Source organism: Anguilla anguilla, chromosome 7 (assembly GCF_013347855.1).
Source record: "Anguilla anguilla isolate fAngAng1 chromosome 7, fAngAng1.pri, whole genome shotgun sequence".
Classification (NCBI taxonomy): domain Eukaryota; kingdom Metazoa; phylum Chordata; class Actinopteri; order Anguilliformes; family Anguillidae; genus Anguilla; species Anguilla anguilla.
In genome coordinates this window covers 49,668,306-49,695,985 of record NC_049207.1, presented here as the reverse complement: position 1 = coordinate 49,695,985, position 27,680 = coordinate 49,668,306, and the positions used below count along the sequence as shown (strand labels likewise).

The window sequence follows — 27,680 nt, the reverse complement described above, 5'->3', positions numbered from 1 at the left end:
TATATTACTTTATTTTTTATTTGCTATTTCCTTATATATACATTTAAATATAAATAAATATATAACTGTGTATGTTCACTGAGCTCAGTGTTTCTAATATAAACAGTATGAAATAGTGCTGTACAATTCTGTGCACATGTAGTTTCATGTGGAATAAATGTTTAAGGAGAACATTCTTTATAACATTGCACTAATAGTAAAGTCAGCAAAACAAAAAAAATTATCTTTACATTCCCTAGCCCTTTATTGTAAGAATATTTTCTTTCTGTTGTTAACATTACTACATAATGCAAGTATGCAAAATATGATGCTTGGATCCTGTTATTTAGTAAAAAAAATGTACATTGTATGTCTCTTGTTCCAATAAAACATTCCTTATAGACAGTGGACAAATGTTGTTTTAAATTCACAGTTTTGTTTTCATAGCTTCTTAAATAAACTTTACAGTAAACCATTTTGAAATGTGAAATTATTTCCTACCCCAAATGTTCTTATACAAATACACAGTTTCACTCAAGTCATTAACTAAACATTTCACATGCTTTCTTAAGTAGGACACGAAGTAGCGTTGGCTTTGTACCAAAAGCAGGACTCAACAATATGTGTTTTAAATGGGTTTTTACTGCATAAACCTTCATATATGTTACAATGCTTCAGAGACGTGGAGTAAAAACCATTATAAACAAGAGACTAAAGTGAAAATATAATTTGTCTACACACAGACACAGGCACACAACACACATGTACACACGCACACATACACACACGCACATACACACAATACTGGTTTAACTACAAACATCACAATATAGGTTTATCAAAACCTTTCGTTTAGCTACAATCAAACATGTGCAAATACATTTAAGACCACATGTACATTAGAAATGGTTACATCACTCAACAGAAGTATTAAAGTTTCAACACATACAGTTTTATTGAATGGCATGCTAGATAGCAATTACAGAAATAAAAGAAAAAATATTCATTTAAAGTAAATCACACAGCTGAAGCGGTTAACTGCAACTCTCTCTCTCTCTTTGCTGTCAAAAAACCCCACTAGGCCAACTGTAATGACCTTATCATGGGGTGATCTTATAATTTAAACCACTGACTCTACTGAGCTGTTTAAAAAATTATCTTCCCCCCCCCCCGCAGAAAAGGTCTCTTGACTTATCCATTCTGCCACTCACCACCCATGTAGTGTTAATCTTTCAGATAAGAAACTGCCGTTACTGTGGTAACAGATTTTTTGTGGTCTGGTGGTCCGGCGTTCCGGTTTAAATCCCTGCTGAGATTATTCCAATTGGCCCGTTGTGCCGACAGACTTACGTAACCAAGGTTAATTTCAACCATGGGCCAGGGTCGTTGTCACGGTAAAGTCAGGCAAAGGTACACTGTAGTTTTCAGCTCCAAGTACAACTTCCTTTATCAGTCTATTATGTTGGTCCACATCACATGCGAATGTAGTAGGCCCTAAATAAGGACAGTCAGATAAGGAGGTTCTTACGCAACAAACATTTCTCTAATCCTCTGAATTATGTAATGAACTACTCCGAAGTTTTAAGCTGTGTCTAGACCCCTGACTCATCGATAACTTCAATTTGATTTCGATTAATGGATTCTACCAGCCATCACAGGTTGAAACCCAAACTTTTTAATGGTCTCGCCATGTATGCAAACACAGCTGGCATATTGATTTTAATCTCATTTGAATCATAACAAACACATGCTCTGTGAAAAGAGGATGAAGACTGGCAAGCATGTATTTTGTCTTCTTTCAGCAGTTAGCTTTATGAAAGTTCTTGCTCTCATTTGGTCAAATGCAGTGTTTCTATGCCTTCTAAGTTAGTTCTAAGCAACTTTAGTTCATAGTTATTTAACGGAACCACTCTCTTAACGGGACCCGTCTTTTCACGTTTGTTAAAATCATATATGTTTGCCGTGAACGGTAAGAATATCACATTCCTAGTTTAGCGTTCCAGCTAATGTTAAATTGCTGCTTCACAGCGAGATTCTGAAGCTAGCTCGTATTCGTAGTCACGAGAGCAAACAAAGCTGTCCCGACTGGACTTACATGCCCTTTAACATCACTTTCAAATGCCCTGCTCTGTTTTCCTCGGTTTGTTTCTGTCGCAGCTGTAGCGCGTGAGTGATTGTCCTCGAAGAGATAAGGGGTCCTGGCCTGATATTTCCCAGCGTGCTCGCTGGCTTTTTGACAAAGAGGAGTGCTGACACGTTATGACCAGCCGTCTCTCTTCGTCGGCTAGAGCAAGCGAGGTTGCTTGTCAGCCCTTGTTTGTGTGCATCTTCCAAATTCGTAAAGGGGCAGCACCGCACTGATGTGTCACGAACTGAAAAAAACGCACAGTCACAGCTTGTTACAGTCGACTTCTCTGAAACTCCACCCCCCTCAAATAACATTCTTTTTCCCCCAATCATCATTTTTTCCCCCCACTTTAATTCTACAAGATGTGTTGGTCCCTAACCCAGGGAATGATCCACGGTCCATTTGTATCAACTCATTTTAGTCCCTTTGATATGAGGGTCTTGGTCCCTCTATACACGATCAAATGGTTTTTATGTGTTGTTTTGTTCCCACAGCTTCACAGTAATTCTACACTTCTGTAACATGCACAATCAAAATCAAATACGTTATCATATTACCATCATTCAGTGGCAGCAAATATAGACTTTGATTAAACTTTGATTTGAGTGTCCATCATCTTCTACATTTTCTGCAGCACACACAAGCACACACACATAAAATGCACATACACACTCCAGCATAATTCTGTGGCAGGAAGCAAAATATAGACCAAAATAAAAAATATATAAACGTCATAGCAAATAGCCCATAATGTGAAAAAGTATCATTTTTTAAATGTCAAATTTCTAGTCCGTGGAATTGTCAGTTATATTCACAAAAAAAATTAATATTTCATATGGATGGTGCAATAGTTCAACTTGAAAACAGTACACATGTTAAGGTTAATCCCCTAGATCCTATGAGCCTACAATAAGGAGGATAGAAAGCTTCACTCATATATGCAACTGAACCTGAACCTCATGCCAACAGGCTGTCTGAAATCTTTCAAAAAACCAAAGCCCAGACCCACACGATCATTGAATCCTCACGAGTTCACATGCTAATCAATATCGTCTTCAGTTTCATTACTGTGGACCACAATGGCTGCTTTTTGTGATCCAATTTCTCCTCCACGTAATAAGTCATTCTGGCAACACCGTACTTCCAGATTTACAAAGACACTAAACGGTTTCATAGTTTGAGTCCACGTGTACCACACTTCGGAAGAAAAAGCAAAATAGACTGTGTAGTGAAGCAAAGTATCAAAATTGATGACGGATATTTAGGCTTTAAGCTGTGCCACAAATCGACTGGTGTTTCAACAGCTTTCCTCGAAGGCCTCTACATTAATTTCACTTGGACTTACATCCAGACTACCCTTTTTAAGGAATTCTTTCACCTGGGGATTCCCCTTCTGCCAGTACGGCTTTTTATCTCTATGGTTGATGTGTGTTATACATTCTTTATAGTCAACACCACTAAAGTAACTCATATACACACAGCCACAATATGGTAAATGGTAAATCATGATTTTTTTTTGCATATATTCAGACACAGTGTTCCTTATTTCTGTTTTAGGCGTTAAAGCGAAATTTCTGCAAGTGCGCTGCATTACCACCTCCAGCCCGTGTTGTAGGAGGGCCTGTAGGCCGGCTGGGCACCGTAACCCACGAAGCTCGTCCCGATGTACCTGACGCTGGACTCTGTCACGGACCTCTGGGGCAGCTGCATCCTGAGGGGGAGCGCGCGCGGGACGGGGGCGGGCGGGGCCGACGCCGTGCTCTTGGACGGGGACGCGAAGGCCGGCGGGGGGCGGAAGCGGGCCCCGTTCCCCGGGGGGGGCTCGTAGGACACGCGGGCCTTCCACTCCTCCGGGGGCTCCGGCAGGGCCTTGCGCTGGGCGGCGGTCTTGACGGTGTAGGCGATGGACTGCTGCAGGTTTCGGAGGGAGAAGGCCTCGTCCACCAGCCCGAACGGGCTTCGGCAGGCCGCCTGCCAGGGCGTGGGGGGCTTGTACCCCTTCTCCAGCCAGGACACCTGCCTCGCCCCTCCGAAAGGCTGGGGTCCCGGCGCCGACAGACGGACCGTGTGCTCCGACCTCCGGGACAGGGACTGAATGTATCCTCTGCCCAGCCCCTAAAAAAAGGCAAGCATTGCACATGTTCATTTCCCACAGCCTTTCATTTATTTTATTCATTTAACACTCTGCCAGTTCTCTGCACAGAGCCGGTTCTATAATCAGGGGACAAGGCGCGAGACAGTTTACTTGAGTAAACGAGTACTTGCCAGTGTATTCTCAACCCTTTAAAGAATAGTTTTTTATTTGGAAAGTTTATTCAGAATTCTAAGTCCGTGTTCTAGAACTCCATTGCTTTCAATTACCAGTAGGGATTGTGACATCAGCATTAGAATGTTCAGTTATGAACTTTCTAATCATGTATCTGTGATCTTACAACATAAAGGGTTAAATACGTAGAAAATCTTCTTTTTCTTTTTGCATCTTTCTAAAATAATTGTCATAGTAACGGGTGTACAGCCTACGTGTATAGTGACTCATTACCGCATCTTTCTCACGATTACAGATTTCTTCCATACCTGCAATAATATATCACTAATAGATGACAAAATGAATTTGCCTCAGAAAATATGCAAATACATTCCATGAGCTAATCATCAGGACAATCTCAATTAAATACATTTAAATAACCCATCATTTTATGCATTTGGATATGGATTTTCCAGCAATGTATTTTGAAGAGAACTGAGCTTGAAAATGCATGAGCGAGCCAATCAAAGCCCCCAAATCACCAACCATGCAACTGAAGCATCAACATGAGTGTTGAATCTGTCAAAAGGTACAAGAAAGTACGTATATCCTTTTTTACAAGCAAGGAAGGATCGAAGGTGCATTTAAAAGAATGATGGAGCAGTAGGGCTATTACAGTCATCCATAGCCAAACTGCATGAGTCAAATAGGAGGCGTTTGCTGCCCCCACCTGGTGGAAAAATGTAACAGCATCACTCCGGGTGAGAGGAGAGACGAAATACAAGCAAGCGCAGGCCGTCACGCTGAACCCTGGTACAGGCCTTCAAATCTCAGAGTGGCTGAAATCTCATCTTTCAGACACACACACACATTTTTCATATCAAAAGACACGCAAATCCCTGGCCTAGATTCCACAAGACTGCAGAAGAAAAGTTGAGAAAGTACTCCTGAAAATGGCTGGCAAAGACCAGTAGAAATACAAATAAGGAATATTAATTGTTTTGCTTAGTATACTTATAAGGACGGAGTGTGGCACAGTGGGTAAGGAACTGCGCTTGTAACCGAAAGGTCGTAGGTTCGAATCCCGGGTAAGGACACTGCCGTTGTACCCTTGAGCAAGGTACTTAACCTGCATTGCTTCAGTATATATCCAGCTGTATAAATGGATACAATGTAAAGTGCTATGTAAAAAGTTGTGTAAGTCGCTCTGGATAAGAGCGTCTGCTAAATGCCTGTAATGTAATGTAATAACTCCTGAAAATGGGAATCATGCTAAATATACGGTTTATATCTAAGTATACAAATACATAATGTTGTAACAGTACTAATTGTTGGCTTGCTTGGATAACTCTACACTTGTTGATTATAAATAGGCCTTCTCAGTCTTCTTGGTGATTGCAATGTTGTATTCCTGAGACTAACACTGATATTCTCCAATTCTATCAGTCACTCTGAATAAGAGCGTCTGCTAAATGATTGCAGAGTAATAGTGTAACACAATTCCAAAATAAGTCACATATGAAAACGTCAATCTGAATGTAATGCAAAATTGATTTATTTATTTTTGATTGACGGCAATGTGACTGCATGTATTTTTAGTTCTTCTAATTCGCTACAGTGCAGTGCATCATGGGACATCCCACCCAGGGCAGTCTCAAACCTGAGGTCATGTTGGGGAACAGTGGTCTGACACCAGGAAGAGGGCGGGCCAGATGAGGGCATTCTACGTGAGGCAGATGTTTGCCTCACACCCGCACAAGGCACATCAGTGTCAGAGGTCAGATTGTCTAGATTTACGCCTTTTAATCCCAGGGGACGCTTAAAATAGAGTGAGGGTTTACTGCCGATGACATGGCAATGCTCGGGAAGGCGTAGCTGGATGTTCTAACCCCTGCTCTGGTGATTCAGCATGACATCACCGCATTCTTGCTCATTTTATGACATCACAAGGGCATTAAACTGACCACAAAGATTCCGTCTGCCGTACTGCCTTGATGTGTATTTGGCTGGCCACTGTTGCCATCTTCTCTCTAGAGGGAAAAAAAGGTCTAGGCATATATTTTGTTTCTGATGAGATTAAAAATAGCTGATGAATCATACTTATGGTCATTAGTCACAAGATCCACAAGGAAACAGAGACATTCATTTTTCCTGAATGCTAAGGTTTCAAGTTTCATATAAAGTTGCACACACATACACAACACAAACACACCTGTTACCAAGAGGGGACTATCACTCTACACCCACCCTGTAGGGACCATAGTTTCTAAACTTTTTCTTAGGCGAAAGGCACATAGAAAATTTTTTCTTAAGCTTAAGTTAATTTTTTCTTAAGTTCACGAATTTATGCTGAGACGACACTTATAATGCACAGAGATAGAGAGAGAGAGAGAGAGAGAGAGATAGAGAGGGAGAGAGGGAGTAGACTTCATCTACACCTCAGTGAAGTGCCTTTCTGTTTCCCGAATAAGCTCAGCACCATAATGCCCCACAAATGAAAACCATGGGAGACTGACATACCACCCCAAGAAACAATATCCCCTTCATCATGCTCCTTCGGGGGCCCTGGTGTCCAAGTCTTTCCATACTTAGCCACTGCCATCATAATGACCCATTTAGACCCGATTAAAATAAAACCTCACATTGCACAATGCAACACTGGCCATTCTGCCTCACGGAGCTTGTTTTCAACCAATCCTGACTGCAGCTTTCTAGCCTTCACCTGGAAGCCTGTATCCTATTGGGTCGCTAAGAAGAAATGGGTAACTTTTTAATGAGGGCCACGTGTTTTATTAATGGCAGGCATTGAGTTATTATTATAAGTTGGGTGAACATGGCTCATCTCTACTATGTATTGAAACTGACAATAGAAGCTGAAATTTAATGTGTTTATATCACACCGTGTGATATGGGAAAACCATAGCAATATGGGATATCCTTACAGCTCAGCTTTGCTAAAAATGGAATCAGAGTCACTGTAAGATAAAGTTCAAGACTGAGTTGCCAACAAATTAAAGACTATGAATGGACAATCAATGGATGGACAATAAACTGATGGACAGTTAATGATGTAAATCAGTCTATAGGACACCCTCCTAATGGGACAATCCTTCTTAGAATTGACTAGCATTACTGCTGCAAATATAACCATTGGCTTTTAAAAGGGGAAACTGTATGAGAGCTTGTTTCTACTATCCACAAGTGTTTGGTGCTGCAATTAATTGTCACTGAAGTTCTGAACATATTATTCCAAATACAATCAATGCGCTGATATTGCAACAATGTTTTCAAGTAGTTCTTCAATATGGTAGTGAAACTCACCAGAAAGCCGCAAAAATTGGCAGCCAGGGCTGACAAAAATAAGCAATAAAACTGCGATGTGCGTGAGCGCTGGGAAATATGAACGTGAAAAGGAAAGTGTGTGTGAGGGTGAGGTGAGTGAGCACTGGGAAATATGAACGTGAAAAGGAAAGTGTGTGTGAGGGTGAGGTGAGTGAGCACTGGGAAATGTGAACGTGAAAAGGAAAGTGTGTGTGAGGGTGAGGTGAGTGAGCACTGGGAAATATGAACGTGAAAAGGGAAAGTGTGTGTGAGGGTGAGGTGAGTGAACATTAAACGTAAAGAAAGTGAATTGCTCCGAAATTCATGCAAAAGCAAACAGCCAAAGAAAACCCAAAACATATGGATAAGAGCCACTTTTTAATGATATAGAGGTGAAGCACACAGAAAGTTCACCACAGGGAGAAAACATAAAGGAAAAAGAATAACAAGAGGAACAAGACAACAGATTTAACAAAATGGCTCCAAGGCTTCACAGAACCATTTCATTTCTATACCAAGCTACAGTATATCTACATTTTATGAGACATTTTTTTGCTCTCATTGAAAGGGCAAATTTAGATTCAGCAAAGCCTTTCTGCGCTGGATAATTCTGTTGTCTTTTGAACGAAGCAGGTTGAAATTTGTGAAAATGACACATCAGTGGGAAAACTAAACAGTAAAAGAAGGAAAGCACAGGCAAGGCTTATACAAAACAAACAAAAAAGTACAGTGATACCTGCTCTGATACATATCAGAACAAACATAAACCCCCCTTCTCATCCTGGGATGACCACCTCCAAACAGAGGAGTAGCCAATCACGTGGTGCAGCAAATTTTGGGGTCTCAAACAACATTTCAGCCGGCAAAAAAAAAAAAAACATATGTTGAAAGCAATATCCACACTGCTCAAGTTGGGCCTTTGGACAATACTGAAGAGAAGTTTACAAGATCTACATCCATTGAGAGAAGCATGTTAATTTCAGTATGTCCCACCTCCTCCACTTGTAACCCTAACATGAATTACACTTATAAAACACTGTTCCTCTTCAGTCTTATGAAATTGCAAGTTTAGCAAAACAACATTGCTAAGATTTCAACTTCTTTCATACATTCTCTCCACCTTCAAAAGTCAGAATAATATGTGTTTGTGGTGCTTACATACAGACATAATTTGTAACCTAACGCTGGAGAATGCACTCCTCACATAGAAGATGATCTAGATTCGCAGATCATTAAATTTGTTTCGTATACAGTAGCAACAACATTTTCTGTTGTACTGTGTTTTTCTTTGACTCACTATTTACATATGACTCTGTTTTCTTCTGCACACAATTTGCCATTGAATCCATACTTTTCACACTTCAACCGGATATTTTATTCCTGAAATGATGATATATTTAACTGTATTCTCTCAACAAAACATGTGTGAACTTTTGAAAGTGTTAAGCGCAGTTCCATTAATGGAACAAAATAAGTGTATGCAAAAATGTTCTTGATAGCTTTGTGTGTGCACATATAATACTGATGTTCCAATCCAGTCACTCAGTATGGATTCAGTGGGCAAGATTCAATTTCAAACCAAGAAAGTTTAATGATTCTTCTTTTTAAAATACATGTTCAGTTGGTTTCATCAACCACTGTCCACAGGCCAGATTTACTACTAAGTTTTAGCATGCGCAAAAGGTGCTAGCTTCAGTAAAACCAGTGGTTCAGCTGATTCAGTCAGTCAACATAGTGGTTTGTGTGTGCACAAACCCTTTTGAATATGGTAAAACCTTTAAATATATATGTCCCCTGTGTTTAGATTGAATCTGCATTTTTGCAGAACATTTTACTTTTACCACTTTCAGCCAACTTCGTATTTCCTTTTTAAACCAAAATATCTTTCTTAAACATTCATTCTATTGCTTTGCTCTGTCTTTTTCCCTCTCTCTTTGTCTAAACGCTAGCATTTAAGAGCATGTGTGCCATCAATATATTAAACATATGTTTATGTAGAGTTGCATATCAAAAACAGCTTTTTGTCTTTCCCAATTATAACACCAAATAATAAGGTCATGCTGAGAGTTTACTATTTGATATAAAAATTAATGGAAAACTGTTTTGGCTTTGTCAACTAAATGTAAAATATTGTGAATTACCCAGCTCCCTTTTATAGTAACCTAAATAATGATACTGAAGAAAGAAAGAGAAAGTGAATGTTAATATGGAAAGCAACATTTTTGCTTGAAAAACAAAGATAAACTTTGTCTTTTCCAGACAACATAACTACATGAAGCTGACCTGCAAAACCTATACATTATTCAGATATTAAGAAATGCTCTTCAGCTAGTCTTGAATTGATATTATGATTCACAGCAACAACAACTGAAATTAAACTACCTTTGCAATTTGCTAAACAAGAACATGAAGCGTTGGTTTTAACCCTTCTAGCATTCTGTAAAATTCTTAATCATTCCGTATCATTTTTGTCTTGTTCTCAGGACGCCAGTTAAATGGCGTCAGAGGAGGACAACCCAACATGACCGCTCAACCAACCTACAGCTGTTATTTCAAGCAAAGTGTCTGCTATGTGTGTGCGTACTGCAGAACAGCTCCGATCATTCCTGCTCCACGGCTGCTGGTTTCCACACCTGAGCTGCGGACTTTTTTGCAGAGAACTTGGGCTTTGGAGCAGCCAGGACCACACCCGCGGCTGCAGGCTCAGCTTTCGAGGGAACGGGGAACTTGGGAACCACGTAGGAACTGGGAGGGAGAGGGTTAGGAGCTGGTTGGTAGGGTGCTGAAGGAGCTGCTGGATAGGGAGGGCTAGGGGCTTGTTGATAGGCAGGGTTATAGGCTTGGTGGTAGGCAGGGCTAGGAACTTGTTGGTAAGAAGGGCTTGGGACTTGTTGGTAGGGAGGGCTAGGACCTGGCTGATAGACAGGGTTAGGTGGTTGTTGGTAGGAATTAGCAGACATTTGGTAAGAGGGACCATCTTGGTAACCAGGAGCTGCCCCATAAGGAGGATGCTGAGGGTGTTGGGGTTGCTGTGATGAGACAGGATAATGAGCACTCATTGGTCCAGAAGGCTGGACTGCAGCAACTTTCTCATATCTGATTGGTTGATTTTGGCTAACAGGTGCAGGGGAAGGGGCGGGGACAGGGGAGGGTGTTGGCTTTGGACTTGTTTCCACAGCTGGGCCATAAGTGAAGAGGGATGAGTTCAGCTGGTAGGGCTGATATTTCATGACATCCAGGGCATGGAGAGGTTTGACCGGTTTTCCCTTCCCCTTGCCCTTGCCCTTAGCCTTTGCGGCAGGGCCGGATGAAGGTGCCGGCTTGACTGCCCCGGGGGGATAGGAAGGGGACTGGATGGGATTGTAGGAGAGGGGTGGAGGAGCTCGGATGTTAGAGGAATACTTCCATGAGCCGGGCAAAGAAGCAGTGGGGGACTGAGCTTTAGCTCTGTTAGCCTCCACGGTAGCAGAGTCCACCACATACTTCTCCATACGGGACTGCCTCTTGGCAAACAGCTCTGCCCCTTTGCCTCTGAGGGCGGGCATCCCGAAAGCTGGGCCTGGGCCGGCCGGAGATTCGGACAGGGCCTTTGACACATGCGTATAGGAGTTAATCCGTCGCGGTGGAGGTGGTGGAACCGCAGAGCGCTCCGGGGGATTCTGGGACTTCGCCGGCTGGTGAGCCGCTACGTGATTTTGGGCTGAGGCCATGGCGCTCGCCGGAGCATGGTTGGGCTGGGGGGCCCACGCGGTCGCGGGGGACTGGGGCTGGGGTGGGGAAGGCCAGCGAGGTTGAGCCTCGACCTGTGCCTCAGTTGGGGAGGACTGCGGCCAGGGGGGTTGCACTTGGGTGTCTACCTGCACTTGGGGCGGTGATGACGGGGCCCAGGTATGCTGTTTGCGTGGGGGTGGTTTGGGCTGTTGCTCTGGCTGGGGTGGTGAAACCCAGGATAGCTGTGACTCGCTCTGAGCTGGGGCCCAGGCGGTCACGGGGGCCTGTGGCTGTGACTCGCTCTGAGCTGGGGCCCAGGCGGTCACGGGGGCTTGTGGCTGTGACTCGCTCTGAGCTGGGGCCCAGTCCGTCACGGGGGCCTGTGGCTGTGACTCGCTCTGAGCTGGGGCCCAGGCCGTCATGGGGGCCTGTGGCTGTGACTCGCTCTGAGCTGGGGCCCAGGCGGTCACGGGGGCTTGTGGCTGTGACTCGCTCTGAGCTGGGGCCCAGGCGGTCACGGGGGCTTGTGGCTGTGACTCGCTCTGCACTGGGGCCCAGGCAGTCACAGGGGCTTGTGGCTGTGACTTGCTCTGCGCTGGGGTCCAGGCGGTCACAGGGGCCTGAGGCTGTGACTCGCTCTGAGCTGGGGCCCGGGCGGTCACGGGGGCTTGTGGCTGTGACTCGCTCTGAGCTGGGGCCCAGGCCGTCATGGGGGCCTGTGGCTGTGACTCGCTCTGAGCTGGGGCCCAGGCGGTCATGGGGGCTTGTGGCTGTGACTCGCTCTGAGCTGGGGCCCAGGCGGTCACGGGGGCCTGTGGCTGTGACTCGCTCTGAGCTGGGGCCCAGGCCGTCACGGGGGCTTGTGGCTGTGACTCGCTCTGAGCTGGGGCCCAGGCGGTCACGGGGGCTTGTGGCTGTGACTCGCTCTGAGCTGGGGCCCAGGCCGTCACGGGGGCCTGTGGCTGTGACTCGCTCTGAGCTGGGGCCCAGGCGGTCACAGGGGCTTGTGGCTGTGACTCGCTCTGCACTGGGGCCCAGGCAGTCACAGGGGCTTGTGGCTGTGACTCGCTCTGCACTGGGGCCCAGGCAGTCACAGGGGCCTGAGGCTGTGACTCGCTCTGAGCTGGGGCCCAGGCGGTCACGGGGGCCTGTGGCTGCGACTCGCTCTGAGCTGGGGCCCAGGAAGTCACAGGCTGGTGGGCAGGCTCATGATTTTGGGAGAGACTCTGAGCCTCAGCTTGCAGGGGTTGAGCTTGAGGTTCCGGTGGGCTCCAGGAACTTACTGTAGCTTGTTGCTGTGTAGGTGGAGGTTTCTCAGGAGCAGGAGGAGGAGCTTCAGTGGGAGGGGCTTCAGCAGGAGCAGCCGCTTCGTATTGTGCCTGTTGGGAAGTAGCCTGGCTGGAGTTTTCAGGTTGAGGGGACCATGGAGGTGAAGCCGGGTTGATGGAGGGCTTTGGAGCGACAGGTGGGGGAACCTTTTTCTTGCCACCTGTCGACTGCAGGAAGTTACAAGCCTCTGCACCCAGGCTGAGGTAGTCCTCCTCTGACTCAAAGCCGGGTTTCTTGTCTTGCCTGTTGAGAAGATTCAGCAGCTCTGGGTTGGGGGAAACCTTAGGGGCCTCTTTGAAAGTGAACATGGGCTTGGACGCATTTCTCCTCCTGGTCTCCTGCAGGATCCCAGTTTTGATCGCCGGCACCGAAATGCGCTCGTCCCGTGAGGCGATCTGCTCGCCGGAGCCTGTCGGAGTCCAGGCCTGTGCGTGTGACTGTGAAGGCAGAAAAGGAGCAGGCACCCTGTTCTGGACCCCTGAGTAGGGCTTGGCTGTCACATTAGGGGCCGCAGATCTTTGCGCGTCTATTTGGTGACTAACTATACCATTCATAGTGTGAGAGTACTGCTGCTGCTGCTGCTGCTGTTGGTAGTGTTGCTGCTGCTCATAATGATGCTGTTGCTGGTAGTGCTGTTGCTGATATTGTTGCTGTTGTTGGTGCTGTTGCTGCTGCTCGTAATGTTGTTGTTGGTAGTGTTGCTGCTGCTCGTAATGTTGCTGTTGTTGGTAGTGCTGCTGCTGCTCGTAATGTTGCTGTTGTTGGTATTGTTGCTGCTGGTAGGCCCTCTGTTGCTCATAAAGTTGCTGCTGCTGTTGATACTCCTGATACTGTTGCTGCTGCTGCTGCTGCTGTTGCTGCTGAACGTTCAGGTCCATGTAGACCTGGCCACCCGGAGACTGCACATAGGTGTGTTCCTCCACCTGGTAGGACATCTGCTTTGAGACCTGAGGGGCCTCGGCCTCCGGCACCATGGCCTCCACAGGCAGGCCCTTCCTCCGCATCTCCTCGTGCTCGGCCGTGATCTCGTCCACTCTCTGCCGCCTCTTGGCGAACATCAGCGCCCCCTTGCCCTTGGTATCCGGCAGGCACTCCATGTCCTCGCCGCCGTCAAGCTTCTTCTCGATCTCCAACAGCCCCGTGTCCCAGTCCAAGGTCAGGATGTGGCCGCGTCGTTGGGCATGAGCCAGGAAGTCCTCGTCAAGTCCCGACTCTGTAGCGTCCAGGAGGGTGAACTCGAATTCCTGGGCCTCGTCTTCCTCGTCCGACTCCTCGGGCTCGGTCTCCCCGGTCCCGTAGCTCACGAGCGTGTACTTCTTGGCCCTCTGCCGGCGCCTCTTGAACATCAACACCCCTTTGCTGTTGGGGTTCGGGGCCGCGGTCAGCAGCAGAGCAATGCGCTTACATTTAGACTTGGCCTCCTTCACCTGCTTCTCCGACAGGCTCTCACTGCGCCTGAACCCTGTGTGGGGGGGGGGGGGGGGGGTAGTGGGGGGGGGGTCAGAGAGAGAGAGAGAGAGAGAGAGAGAGAACATAAGAACACAAGAAAAAAAGACAAGAAAACGCCATCGAAACATTAGAATACATAATTACACAAACAGGTTGTTCATCAATTTCTTGTCCATTGCCTACAGACTGCAGATCATCCAGTATTGCATCACTCCTGGACTTGTATTTCTCAAGGGTCTCTGCCTTTACTATATCGACCTTTTCCACACTCTGATAACTCTGTGAGTTCTAATTACTTCCTGATATCAGTGAACTAGTGTCATTTGCCAGGTTTTCATACACCTGAGGTTCTGCTCAACTTCCATATTCTGCTCAACCCAAGCAAGTGCAACCATTCTGCTCAACCAAAGCAAGTGCAACCATTTTGCTACTAATGCGCTTATCAAGATCATATATTTAAATAAGATAGTGCAAACATTTCAGCACTGATCCTTGTGGGACTCCACTTCCCACAGTACCTTGCTCATATATGGTCCCTCCTCCAATTGGTCTTTGGAGACTACCTTGTAGCTAATGTCAAACCCACTCCAAAGTAACTGTTGTAATTCCTTTCATTGTGGTTTAATTTTAACAATACGCTTCTCATTTGATATGTTGCCAAATGCTTGTTGGAGGTCCAGATATGTAATAGAATAGGCCTGGTTTAAGTCAAATCACTTTGTCAGAAATAAATCCAGTTTTAATAAGCATGACCTTCCACTGAAAACACCACGTTGCTATCCATTAGGATACAATTCTTTCCAGGAATAATTCCAAATAAGTGCCTAATGATAAAGTCCAGGATGAGAGAGAGAGAGAGAGAGGGAGGGAGGGAGAGAGAAAGAGACTTTTAAAATAGTTTCTCCTTGTGGCCAACCTCTTTAACTACACATGAAGTTATGTTTATTAATAGTACTGAGAATCTGAGACCCATACAAATCATTTCAGAAATTGTTCTGGATTCATTTAATAGAATATCAACCTATTCTATAGTAGTTCTATTCTTGGCTTTAAAATAGCTGAATGTCACCATATCCTGCTCTGAAAGCTTTGGGTTTCAGTACAATTATAGATCAGTTAACATTTTGCTTTTCTGTGGGAACATCTGAAATAAATAAAAAAGCCAGTAATTCACTTGAAAGGTTTTATATCTAAAATATATCAAAGACAGAACAAATACAACCAAGCTTGATCGTACTTTACAAACCATAAGTGAATCTAGATTATAAAAAATAATACACATAATATACTGTGATATAGCTTTCAACATGGCTCCATATGTTTATTGAAATCCAGTCCAACTCCGTCCTCAGTGCTTATGCCAATGTATCATGAAAGAACATGGCAGTAGTATCTCCAGTTAATTTGGCAATTACATCCAATGCCCATAAATCACGCCCAGACCTTACAGCGAGCCGTCAGTGCCTAACACAGCACACATTACACAGAACAACAATTTAAATGTCCTTGAACACTGAAGCAGAAATTAAACATAAAGAAAATAAAAAGAATTTAAATATTCTCATTTAGATAAACCGCTTCTGAATGCCTCCCGCCACTGTCATTGTTCCTATGCAAAAATAAATTGAATTAATCAAGACTTTAGATATTTAAAAGGAGCATCCTTATTAACTACACTTCTGTGAATGCACTACTCGCATTTTCTTCCTTAAAAAGATCAGATGTTTCAGCCAGAAAGTAATTACTCAATTCTTTAACCAGAACACAATATTCTCCTGCATTAATTCAATATTTAAAAATATTGGGGGAAAAAAGCCATTCAAAACCAACAGAGCTTAACCATAAAATGGTGTAAATGGCAAAGGCACAAAAATGTTATAAATAGCCTTGGAAGTCAGAATAGGTTAGAACCGGATCACCACATGTTAACAGAGCAAGCCCTTATCTGTATCTCCGCAGAGTCTAAACTTAAAACCCCATTCGCTGCACAAAACACAGCTCATTCATACAACATTTTAACTCCATAAACATTTGGCTAGGGACATTCGCAATGACCTGACCTTCTCTACGCCTGCATCACAAGAACATGAGCAAAAATAGCAATAAAACCGATTCTAACAGTTTCGTTTTTTATTCCAACTAACCTTGGGGTGTTGCCGGCGGGAGATGAGGGCAGTTCGCTTTTCAGCGCAGTGAAGACCTGCAGTTTTAAAGGATCGGGTAACGGGCAGGGGCGCACATGCCGGTGTCCGTCAAACGCACTTCTGCAGGCATCATCAGCGCGCCCCCATTTTATTATTATCCCCCTCGCAGCGCCACGCGACGCAGCCCGGGGCTGCAACCCCGCGCACCCGCTCGAGCCCAGGCGCTGCACGCTGGGGGGGGGACGAGGGGGGTGGGACGAGGGGGGGGGGGGGGCGGGGAACGAGACCGACATCAGCCGTGCGCTAATTGGATTTACCGAACGCCTAGCCTTTGCCTCATTAACAAGTAACCGTTCGCGTTCCGGAACCCACCGTGATGGGTCGTTAAATCACAGCCGCAGATTATAATAAGAACACCCGTAGCGTCCCCCCGCCCTTCTTCCCCCCCTCTTTTTGCCTGCGTTCGGTGGGGGGGGGGGGGGGATGCCTTCACTAGTGTCCCTGTGTGGGAACAGGACTACACAGCAAGGCAGAAACACATACGAGGGCAGACACACGCGTTTTCTCCAGAATAGACAGTTGCAGTCCGCAGTGCAGCGTGCCTTAGCCCTCAGGAGCCAGAAAAGCTTTCAGGAGCCAGAGAATTGGAAAGGGTACCTCGGGATGGTCCCAGAACAGCAGAGCGACAAATGGGAGAGGAGGGAGGGGACAGGGACGGGGGGTGTTTTGGGGAGGAGGGGTGCGGTACTCACTGGCGTGCCTGGCCCGGTGCTTGCTGGGCTTGCTGGGGTCGCCCTCGGACTCGGTGTCGGGTTGGTCGGCAGTCTCGGCCCCCTCCGAGGAAGAGACTGAGAAGGAGACCTGAGCGGGAGGCGCCGCCTGAGGATCAACACACCCCCTCGGCCTGACCTCCTCCCCCTCCTCCTCCCTCCGCCGGCCCCTCCCAAAGCCCCGCAGGGTGACCTCCACCTCACCCCTCTGTCCCAGCGGCTCCCTGCTGCTGATGGGGATGTGCAGGGTGCTGCTGATGCAGGGGCTGGTCGTGGGTGCGCTGCGGAGCCTGGTCTCGGGGTCCCTGGGGGCCACCTCCGTCGTCACGGTGACCGCCGTCCCGGCCCGCCCGTCCCCCAGCGCGGTTCCGCCGCCGCCGGCTCGATCGCGCTCCTCCAGGGTGTGGTCGGCGAGAGAGAGCTGCAGCTCCACCAAGGCACCAGTGGTGAAGGGCCCCTGGGGGCCCCCGGGGCAGGGGGCCACAAATCTGCTGCCGGCGCTGGCGGGGGCTGGTGGGGCTTTTGCTGAAATCTCGGGGTCGCTCTCCGACTCGCCGTAGTAGGCCTCGTCCTGGGACTCTGAGATGTACAGCTCCCTCCGGGGCCATATCTGGAGGGTGGTGCTCTCTAGACCCTCTTCCACGGGCTCCTGCACCCCAAAATGACGCTGGTCCCCATCTGGGCCCAGAGGATCAGAGGCCTGGTACCTGTCACATGACAGAGAACAGAGAGACCACGGCGACACTGAGATAAACCCTCAGACAGCGCTCTTTCACACTCCAGAGGTGCACATGTGGAAATAACACCCCCAGTGCACAACAGTTAGAGCCATAATGGCTGTAACTATGAAAGAGTTTGCCAATTGGATTTACTAATTCACTTGTAACTAGTAGGAGCTGCATGGTGTTGAAAGTAAGCAGGTAGCTCATGCTCACTAACTCTAACTCCAGGAGGCCCTGATTCTTGGGGGGGAGACATGGGCTGGCACCAAGCGAGCTTTTGGTGAAGGTATTTACGAGCAGCATGAGTGTCAGGTGCAGGCAGGAGAAAAAAAAAAGTAAACCTGCCTTCTGAACAGATCTGGTGGGGGCACAGAAATGGAAATGTTTATACCTGCCCCCTGTATTTACTTTTAAACCATCTCAGCCCTTTTGACTTCAGTAAGCAACTAGGAATTGGTATGGCAGTTAGACACACTGTTACACCCTGTGTTATCTAAACAGAGGAGACGTTCAGAACGAGAGACAGGACTGGTTCTGTTCCCTGTAATGTTGTGTAGTGTTCAGTCCATTGACACACAACGAAGCCATGACCCCCTAGAGGAAAGTCATTGCTTCATATGTTTGAAAAAAAATTGGATATGGATCGCGTTGTCATCGTGACATATCAACACTCCCCCTGTATCTTACCTTGTAAAAATAACAGGGATATAACGGGACAAATTCTTCCCTTGAGTAATTTTACACAAATAATTTTCTTCCAGAAGCTGAGGAATAAATAATGTGAAAAATAGAATAACGGCTGGAGGGTTTTCCTGCAGATTCACAGCCTGCCCCAGCCAATTTACAGCAAAGCAGCCGCCTTCCGAAAAGGACACAAACCCTCAGCTGCTCTCCAGACATATGTCAGGGCACCTAAAGGTCAGCTGAACTGCAAAGCAACCGTCTCTCCACCTATTACCCATAATCCTCTTCACTTGTCGAACACAATAACACAAGGTCATAAACCACGTTATCTAAATGCAAATCAAACCCCAGGCCTCAGACCCTGTGTTACAGGACTGGGTTCAGAGCCTTCTAGGAAGAGGCTCCATTGTAGTTATGTTTGTTCCTGTATAATTGTGTGAACAACATCCTAATCTATGGCATTTGCAGCCAAATTTTCCTTGTTTGTTAAAATGATATTCTCTATACACAATCATAAGAACACTATTTTCATCAGACGCAGTTCTCACAGTCATTTGAAACCAAGTATATCTGTCATAAAATGGTAACATGAGGCAGTTCATTCAAAAGTCTACCTCTACTGACTCCTTCCAGGGTGGCAGTGCAAAATATTTAACCAGCCGACCCCTGCTCTCCCTAGCAGACAGAGCCAAATAGCTAATTAGCATACAACTACACATTTATATAATCACATATTCAATACTTATACAAGTTCTCCAAACCAACAATCTGTGAGTCACGGGCATGAACTGCTGTGGAGAGGATCCCAAATAGTACTCTAAAAGCTTGCTGCAGAAAACATGGATGATGCCAAAGACAGACTTACAGTGTGAATGTTATAGGCAGAATATGAATTAACCACACAAAACCAGTTAAAAAACAAAATATTTGTATGAATATCAATAATTATTATTATGAATATCAATAACTCAATTAATAAAAAATAAATAATAATCAGGACAAGCGGGTATAGATAAAGGATGGATGGATGAATAAATAATAATAAATAATGTAATACACACATGCATAGACTGCATATATCCGAGACAGAAAACAGGTTTTACCTTTTGACAAGCAGACTAAGGCGGTCGGTGGCGGAGTCCATCAGAGCCATGGCGTCCGCGAGGGTCAGGTCCGAACAGGTCCTCCCGTTCAGGGACACCACCTCATCCCCCTCGCAGAGTCCCGCCAGGGCCGCATGGCCCCCCTTATCCACCTGCGGGACGACAGCAGAGGGGACGGGGTCTCACTGCGAGCGGACTCTGCCTCCGTTTGGGCTCAAACCCGTTTTTCGTCAATCTCTGCCCCTCGGGGGGCGGGGAGCGCCGAACCGGGCTTTATCCCGTCCACGGGGCGAGAAGCGCTGTATATGGAAAGGTATGAGCCCTGTGTTTGGGGCCTGCATGGGACACGGTGTTTGGTCTCCAAGAGGACCAGGACAACAAAGGAATGGATGCTGTCCACATTATTCTCAACATGACAGGGCTGTTTCATATCTCTCTTTCTCTCTCTCTCTCTCTCTCTCTCTCTCTCTCTCTCTCAAACCTGGAGTCAGTTAGAAGCCATTGAAGGAGGAACCACAGGGGGAGGAATAATGTCTTTTAAACATGCAGTGTTTGGATTGGAAACTGTCTTTTTTTATCACTGCTTTTATGAAATTAATCAAGAGGATTTAAACCATGACCCTCCAGATAATTAAACCAAGGTCAAAAGCTAAAAAAAACTACTGGCATTTATTAAAATATCATTGCATATTTGTTCTGTTCTATAAAATTATTACATTTCTAAAACATATTTCATTACAATTATAGTGTGCTTATGGTCATTTTGCCTTTGCCATTCCGGCTTGGACCAACTGGTCCCCCACAAACACATTTGAGAGTTGCTATGCTTGTTTACAAATTCTAAAGATCTCCACAGGTTGATCACACCATGACAGTAGGAGGTCTGCCCAGTGAGACTTGTTATCTTAGGTCCTTTAGGAGAACGTAACGCAACAGGTGGCAGTCTGCAGAACTGACAGCGCTGGTGGCCATGTTGGCACAGGCCACCCACAGGTCAGGAGCTGAGGTGCAGTGGTGGGAATGGATTTGGGCGATTCATCAGTGGCATTTACGGTCCTTTTACGTGTTATTTTAAAGAGTTTTTTTTTAATGGGGACATTGTTTTGTTTGTCTTTTTTTTCAGGGTGGACATGTTCACCACATAACTGACACCAGTCTCTTATGCAATGCTATAAGCCAATTTAAATGCACAGAGCCATCAAAAAAACACTGCCTTGATCTGAACTGAAGAAAATTCAATTTGAAACTCACAAAATACAAACTCAGCCTCATTGACAGACAACCAGTCTTTTTTGTAGCCGTTTCTGTTTGGAGTAAACTGAACATTGCTATGACATAAACATGTGCTATCTGTCAATGAAGAACAGGAAAATAAAAGTGCACTTCCTAAAGTTTGAGGGAAATAAAGTGAACCCTTTCCCTGATGGATAATTTGCATGTCTGTGCATCCCCTGAATTTGCTACTTGCGTCAGAGCACATTGTTCTGTTGCAGTTAGGGAGTCTTTTATCCACTTGCTGCTCTTTTGCACCCCCTAGCTGTCACAAACATATTGCAAAAAAATAACCACTCCACATTGCAGTACCCCAAGCACCGTTATTTTCATGCTTGCATCAGCAATAAAGAATCTTCATATACTCAACATTCCATTTGCCATTTGATCCCTTGAAACTATCTGGATCTTTCATTAGTGTCCTTCCAAGCATAGCATTTGGCCATTGATCTACCGTCAATTAAAAACAGGACCCCTGAGGGCTATCTGTCCTTTAAACACTGCTAGTGCATGGTATATGAAATGGTTTTATTGCTCTGGAGCTTTGCAGCATCCTGAAAATAACACTTTAAATTACCTATACCACTACAATTTTGTGCCAGAACTGTTAAAGAGCAATTTTATGTTATTTTTTATTTTTATTTATTTATTTATTTTTTAAAAAACAACCCATCATTAGCTTTTGGCAGCTTGAGTTGAGATTCTCATTATTCTCACTAGGTGGCGATGTACAGCCAATAGACAAACCAGACTGAGTCACCCCCCCCCTTTTTTTTCTAAAAGTCTATTTCATAAAGAACATGAGTGAGAATGCGCAAGTCTGCCAAACCATTTTGCACCGAAATGATGAAGCTAGGGTCACTGCTTGCACAAATATCCCATTGTTTAAATAACAATTTTTGTATTAATTGCACTAAATTAAGTGCACTGACAAAGCAGGCAAAACCAATGGGCATGCCTTTAATTGTAAGCACATGATTTCCAAACCTAACGCACGCACCGATGTAGGCTACGTGCTGAAGTAAGTTTCTGCCGCGTGCTCCACGCTGATAAAATGAATTAAAATAAACATTTGAACCTTTCTGTGGAGACCAGACACGAGTCTTAAAAGCACTACCAGCCCAAACATCCTTTTCGTTATGAGCTAGACCCAGGCCCGTAAATGACTGCAATTATCATGTGAACGCATTTGTAAAGAGGGCCAGCACTCTCAGAGCCAGCTTAGAGAGAAAATGAGAACTTTTAAAAAGCTACAGGGTATGATTGTAATGACTGTTCAGCAAACCATCAGTTTCTTGCAGAAACCCTATACTCCCCTTTGTTTTCATTTTTCCTTTTTTTTTCTCTCTACAAACATTTTAAAAGTTCTCATCGAGCTCCATTAACTGTAAATGTTTACAAATTATACAAAGTTAACAACGTTGGTTCACAAGCCCACATGACTCAATCCAAATGCTATGTCAGCTTTTCGCTGCTCCTGAGCATTCCCGTTTTTGCACATTAGAGGCTTTTGCGCAACACAGACACCAGACAGCTGTTGATTTATGGTGTGCACACACCATGCTGCACGCATGAGTGTGTGCGTGCACGCATGTGCATGTATGTGCGTGTGTGTGCATGTGTGTGCACGTGTGTGTGTGTGCGCGTACGTGTGTGCATGTGTGAGCATGTGCGTGCGTGTGTGTGCCTGTGTGCTTTGTTTGTGTTTGTTGTGCAAAGTTTGGGTGAATTCTGAGAACAGGAACATTATTATTGAATCTGCATCTGTAGTTCAATGGTTGACTGCCTGTGTGTGCACATGCATACACAAAAGAGGGTCGAATGATGGGAGTAACACATTCAAATGCACCTGAAAATGTTGCCAATCACATACTGGTGGAATATGCTTACCCCCAAAAGCATAAGGCAATAACAGGTGAACAGGCGTTCAATAATGAAAACGTTTGAATGGAATTTTGTCAGCTTCTTAGCACAGACCCTTTAAGAGTAAATCACTGGTCATAAGCAACTTACACATAACAGACCTCAAAAACATTGCCAAACTTTTGCTCATTTAACATGTCAATGAACACACTAATGGTAGTTGTATTTTTGATCATTACACTTTGTATGTACAATACTAATCCAGAAAATGCCCGCAGTTATATCTTGTAAAAGTTTAGGTTCTCTTTCATGTTTTGATTGGATTTTAGCATCATTGATTATTAACAATTAACATGACAGTACAATAAAAATAGACACAGAACTGCATTACATGATGCAATACCAAAAAAAATGGGATCCTGCCCCTTTAAAAATGAAGTGACTCATGAGTTCAAAATCTTAGCTTCATACCCAAGCCTTCCAAAAGTCATAATAAAAAAACAACTTTCCTTTTAAGGGAAACCGCCTCCTGTTTGGAGAAAGACTCTTCTAGCAGCTATTCAATGAGAACTTTAGCTCAAAAAGGAAAGCTTTACCTATGCAAGTTAGTGCCAGCCTTCAACAATCCACACTCAAAAGTGAAAATAGCGTGCATTCTTGTCATTGTGTTTTTTCTTCTTCCTGTCAGCTTTCCTCTTCTCTGTCGACATTTCAGAGACATGTAAAAGGGATATCTTCCAGATGACTAGAAACAGCACTCTATCATTTCAGCAACCTTTCTGGTCAAGAAAGGCATTTGTAAGAAATGCCATCTATGGCTGCTTCAGTGCAGCTGATTTGTAGTGTACAGGAAAGGCAAATATTCATGATTCCAAAATACAGTCACGTCATGGCCATTTCAGTTGAGATAGCTGCACATTCCCCAGTTTACATGGAGCTCAACAGCCTGCAGTACAAGCAAACTCCAATACATTGAAAGTGTTATTGATTTATTCAATAAAGTCATGTTCCCCAGACACGGGTACCTTCTTCAACAAAATTAATTGAACTTAAATCCACTTTGGCTGATTAAACATCTTAGACTCAATTAAGCAGATTCTCAGCAATCAATGTGAGATTCTATTTAAATCTTAATTCACTGAAAATCAGATTTAGACAATAGCCAATAGTTCTCAGGCTGTTGTTTAAATCAGATTTTCTGTAAATTGCCTTCCTTTCACTATAGCCACCTTTCTTAAATCATAGACAAAATTATATTTGTGTACATATTAAATTATAAAGGTGGTCTCCGCTATGACATATGAATGTAATTTGCTTTAAACAGGCGAAGTTTACATTTTTACTTCCGGGGTTCACAGACTAAGATCTGAGTCGACCCTATGTGTAACTCCAGAAGATACGGCATGCCCTCAAGGGCACACAGGGTGTCTTTTTTAAACATAAAATGGAGAGGGAAAAGCTTTTAAAGTGATGCAGCTCTGGCTAACAGGGCCAGATCACAGCTGTGATATAGGCAGCATTCAGGATTGTAAGTGCAGTGAGTTGGAGTGTGAAGCCATGGACTTTTGACAGAAAAAGAATCCACCTCTCCATCCCTTGGAAAACTGTTTTTAATCCAGTTGCATCAAATGGCCTTTTCTGATCTGATTTTTATGATAACACCTTCATAAATGCTTATGTCAGCAACAGCAAATAGCCATAAGAAGTGTGTTAATTCAGGATTAATGGAAACAAAATGCACTATTTTTGCAGTTATTGGTATAAGGATTTATGAGTGCTTATGTACTGCTTATGAAGAAGCTGTACAGCTCTGTTGAAGGCCCATTTATAGAAAGTGTTGCTAAAATTTGTTATAAGCATAATTTCTTGTTTGCTCCCTTAATTTGGATCCTATGTTGGGCCAGCAGCATCACTGTCATGCTGCGAATAAAATAAACTATCCTCATACTGAGTAAAATAGTGTAAATTGAGTGAACTGTGCTTGAAGAAGTACATCAACTTCTCTTGTTAAAGGTTAGCTACAATCTTTGACATTTAAACAGGTTAACAATGCCTTTCTCACCAATGTCTCCCTCCCTGATATTAATGGTGACAGAGCAGTCATCAGTCATGACATCGCTTATGCAACAAACCTAAGTAACCTTTCAGGAAAATTAATGACACCATTTATTTTCAATAGGCCCTAAGCCTTACATTTCCCATAAGTTACATAGTACAGCTCAGGAATCATTCAAACTGTACACAACTGAGTAAAGGCAGGTATATTTGAAAAGAAAATCCTCTTCTTGTAATTAGACACTCTAAGTTGAACACATCTGCCCAACCATACAGCATGAGAGGAAAAAGAACGACAAAAACCACCCACAACTTCAGCATGACAGAGATCATGGGAGCCCAAAATGTCATGTGACAATGGATATCTACCTGTCAATAACTTTCCTCAGAGTGAGGCAATTAATGAGCGCAGACTAACTAGTGATGTAAAACGTTGTGTAAGACGCTCTGCTAAATGCCTGTAATGTAATAATGTAATGTAATGTGTGGGGGCTAGAGTCTACCCCAGCATGCATTGCAAGAGGGGCAGGAATACACCATGGACACATCCCCACTCCATTGCAGGGCACAAACCATTCACTCACTCAACACACTCATACCCTTAGACTCTCCATTTAGCCTAACCTCCATGTTTTTATTCTGCTAATCACTAATTTTTTAAGTCCTCATTTCAGTTCTGTTATGATGGCATTATAAAATGTGCAAATTGAAGCATTAACAGAAATGCTGCAGTGATCCATCACATGTGATACACAGTAAAATTTCGGTTTTTATTCAACTCTAAGAGACTATATAAGTCCAACAGTACACTACCAGAGTAAAATAGACCCAGTTAGAGTATACTTCATGCTGAAATTTTTACTGTATGGAGACACAACAGCAAGTTTGCGCTGAATGTATGTACCCTTATGGATCAGAAATGACTCTGTAATATGTCATATACGTGAAATAAGCTAACAGTAAACACAATAAAGCGCACATTGAAGAACTGAATACCGTGTAATGGCCAATAATAACGGTGCCTCGTCCGCAAATCTCAAGAGAAGTGTTTATGTTCTTTGTGAAATTGGCGTGATTGATAACAGATCGCTCAGGCGCACAACAGCACTGCTCCACTGAAAGTTCGCGCTGCCTTTACCATATAAGGTCTTTGCTCCATCAGGGCAAATATATTTTCCAAGCAGAAAATGTAAGCATCCACAGTTGGATCACAATCACAGACTATTGGTAATTTATATGCTCATTCGATCAGAAATATCTATGAGATAATCTGGGTTTGTCTGTAGCGAAACGATTCATTGTTTATGTATGTTTGGACAGAATACAGAATGTAAACGATAAAAAACGGAATAATCTCATTTTAAAATTGTTGTGCACATCACCTGCTCAAATCCTGTCAAATAATAGTTTCAAAGGCGCAACTGTATTCGCCAGAGTACCTCATGCAACTTTTTCTTACATGTTGATGACAATACCGCCTAATCTTACAATTATGTTGCAAGTTCTACAATGTCTGTCAAACGTGTCACTCACAGAGCAAAAACGCAGTGTTAAATATATTCAATCTTATATACCGTAACCAATGACTTTTATAACATTTTAAAAAAAGGAATCCATGATAAAACAATTGGGGCGGGATGGCTATTTCATTGACACAAACGACAGCGACAAATGTCGTTATAATTTGTGGATGAACATGTGTTTTAAATAAATCTCGAACAAATAAATTAATAGAACGCCTGCTGCTTCCACTATTAGTACTACAGTAGCTGTTGTTCCTACTTATAGTACCACAAAGAATAATCACAATAAAAAATAACATTTTGAATTTGCTTGCTCTTTAGCATTCATCACCTATGCTTCATTCTCGCAATCCTACCCGGGAGACACGCAGAGGCTCGTGAAGGTCCCCTCCACCCCCTTGTAGGCTGAAGCCCCACGGCGCTCCTCCGCGCACTGTAATGCATATGTAGTCCGCAGTTACCATCCTGGCGGACCTCATCCGCGGTCGTCCACCAAGAACTCTACCATCAAACTGGTTTGGAGTGCAAACCGCAACAGTGTGAAACGCAGCCCAAGCCAAGGCGCAGCTTGGATTGTTGGACAGCACCACTGGCATCACGCACTGACAGACCGAGGTCCAGCCCGTTTTTAAACGTCATTGTGTGAAGACCCCGCCCGATGAGAATCATCAAACTACTGAACAGCTTTTTGTTGCCACTGTCATTTTAAGTTTATCGAATTTCTCTTTGTTTTTAAATGTGAGCGTTCGCATTTAAATGTTTTAATGGAAAATGTGTTTATGACTTAAATCCTTGTAATATTAAAGTAGCCAATATTGACTCAGTGTCATCATCCTCTGTTGGGAAACGTGATTCTGTTTTGAAAATTACTTAGGCTACAGTGGGTTGTTTACTTTCGTTCCACACTTTTTTAAACGAAAATTAAGTATCCGTTAGGCATAATACCGTTGGTTATATAGTTATTGATCGCTCAAGTGATGATACACAACTTTTCTTTCCCCTCCCTCTGCCATACAGGTCAATGAGAGAATATCTGCCTGCCTGGCTGACATCTCAACATGGATGACCAGGTATCACCTGAAGCTCAACCTCAACAAGACCAAGCTGCTGTTCATCCCTTACAAGACCTCCCTACTACGGGAGCTCTCAATCACTGTCAAAGGCACTACAGTGACTGCATCACACTCTGCAAAGAACCTGGGGGTGGTCCTGGATGACCAGCTGGACCTCAAGGAGCACATCAAGGCAACATCACAACCATACCTGACTACATACTCCACTCAGCTACTGCTCAGGCTATGGTGATCTCCCGTCTTGACTACTGCAACTCCCTCCTTGCAAGCCTGCCAGCTTGTGCCATACAGCCATGTGCCATCAGAACA

General features: G+C 44.3%; 1 protein-coding gene across 1 annotated transcript; it reads right to left on the bottom strand.

Annotated features, from left to right (window-relative positions):
* Positions 1–601: 601 nt before the first annotated feature.
* Positions 602–26,881, bottom strand: LOC118232571 (synaptopodin-2). The gene is made up of 6 exons (XM_035427634.1): positions 26,655–26,881; positions 19,586–19,737; positions 17,059–17,783; positions 10,277–14,175; positions 6,317–6,382; positions 602–4,222 (listed from the first exon to the last, which is right to left on the bottom strand). Exons 1-6 carry the CDS (start codon positions 26,775–26,777, stop codon positions 3,698–3,700), a joined length of 5,490 nt encoding a protein of 1,829 aa, XP_035283525.1. The 5' UTR covers positions 26,778–26,881; the 3' UTR covers positions 602–3,697.
* Between the last annotated feature and the right edge of the window lie 799 nt (positions 26,882–27,680).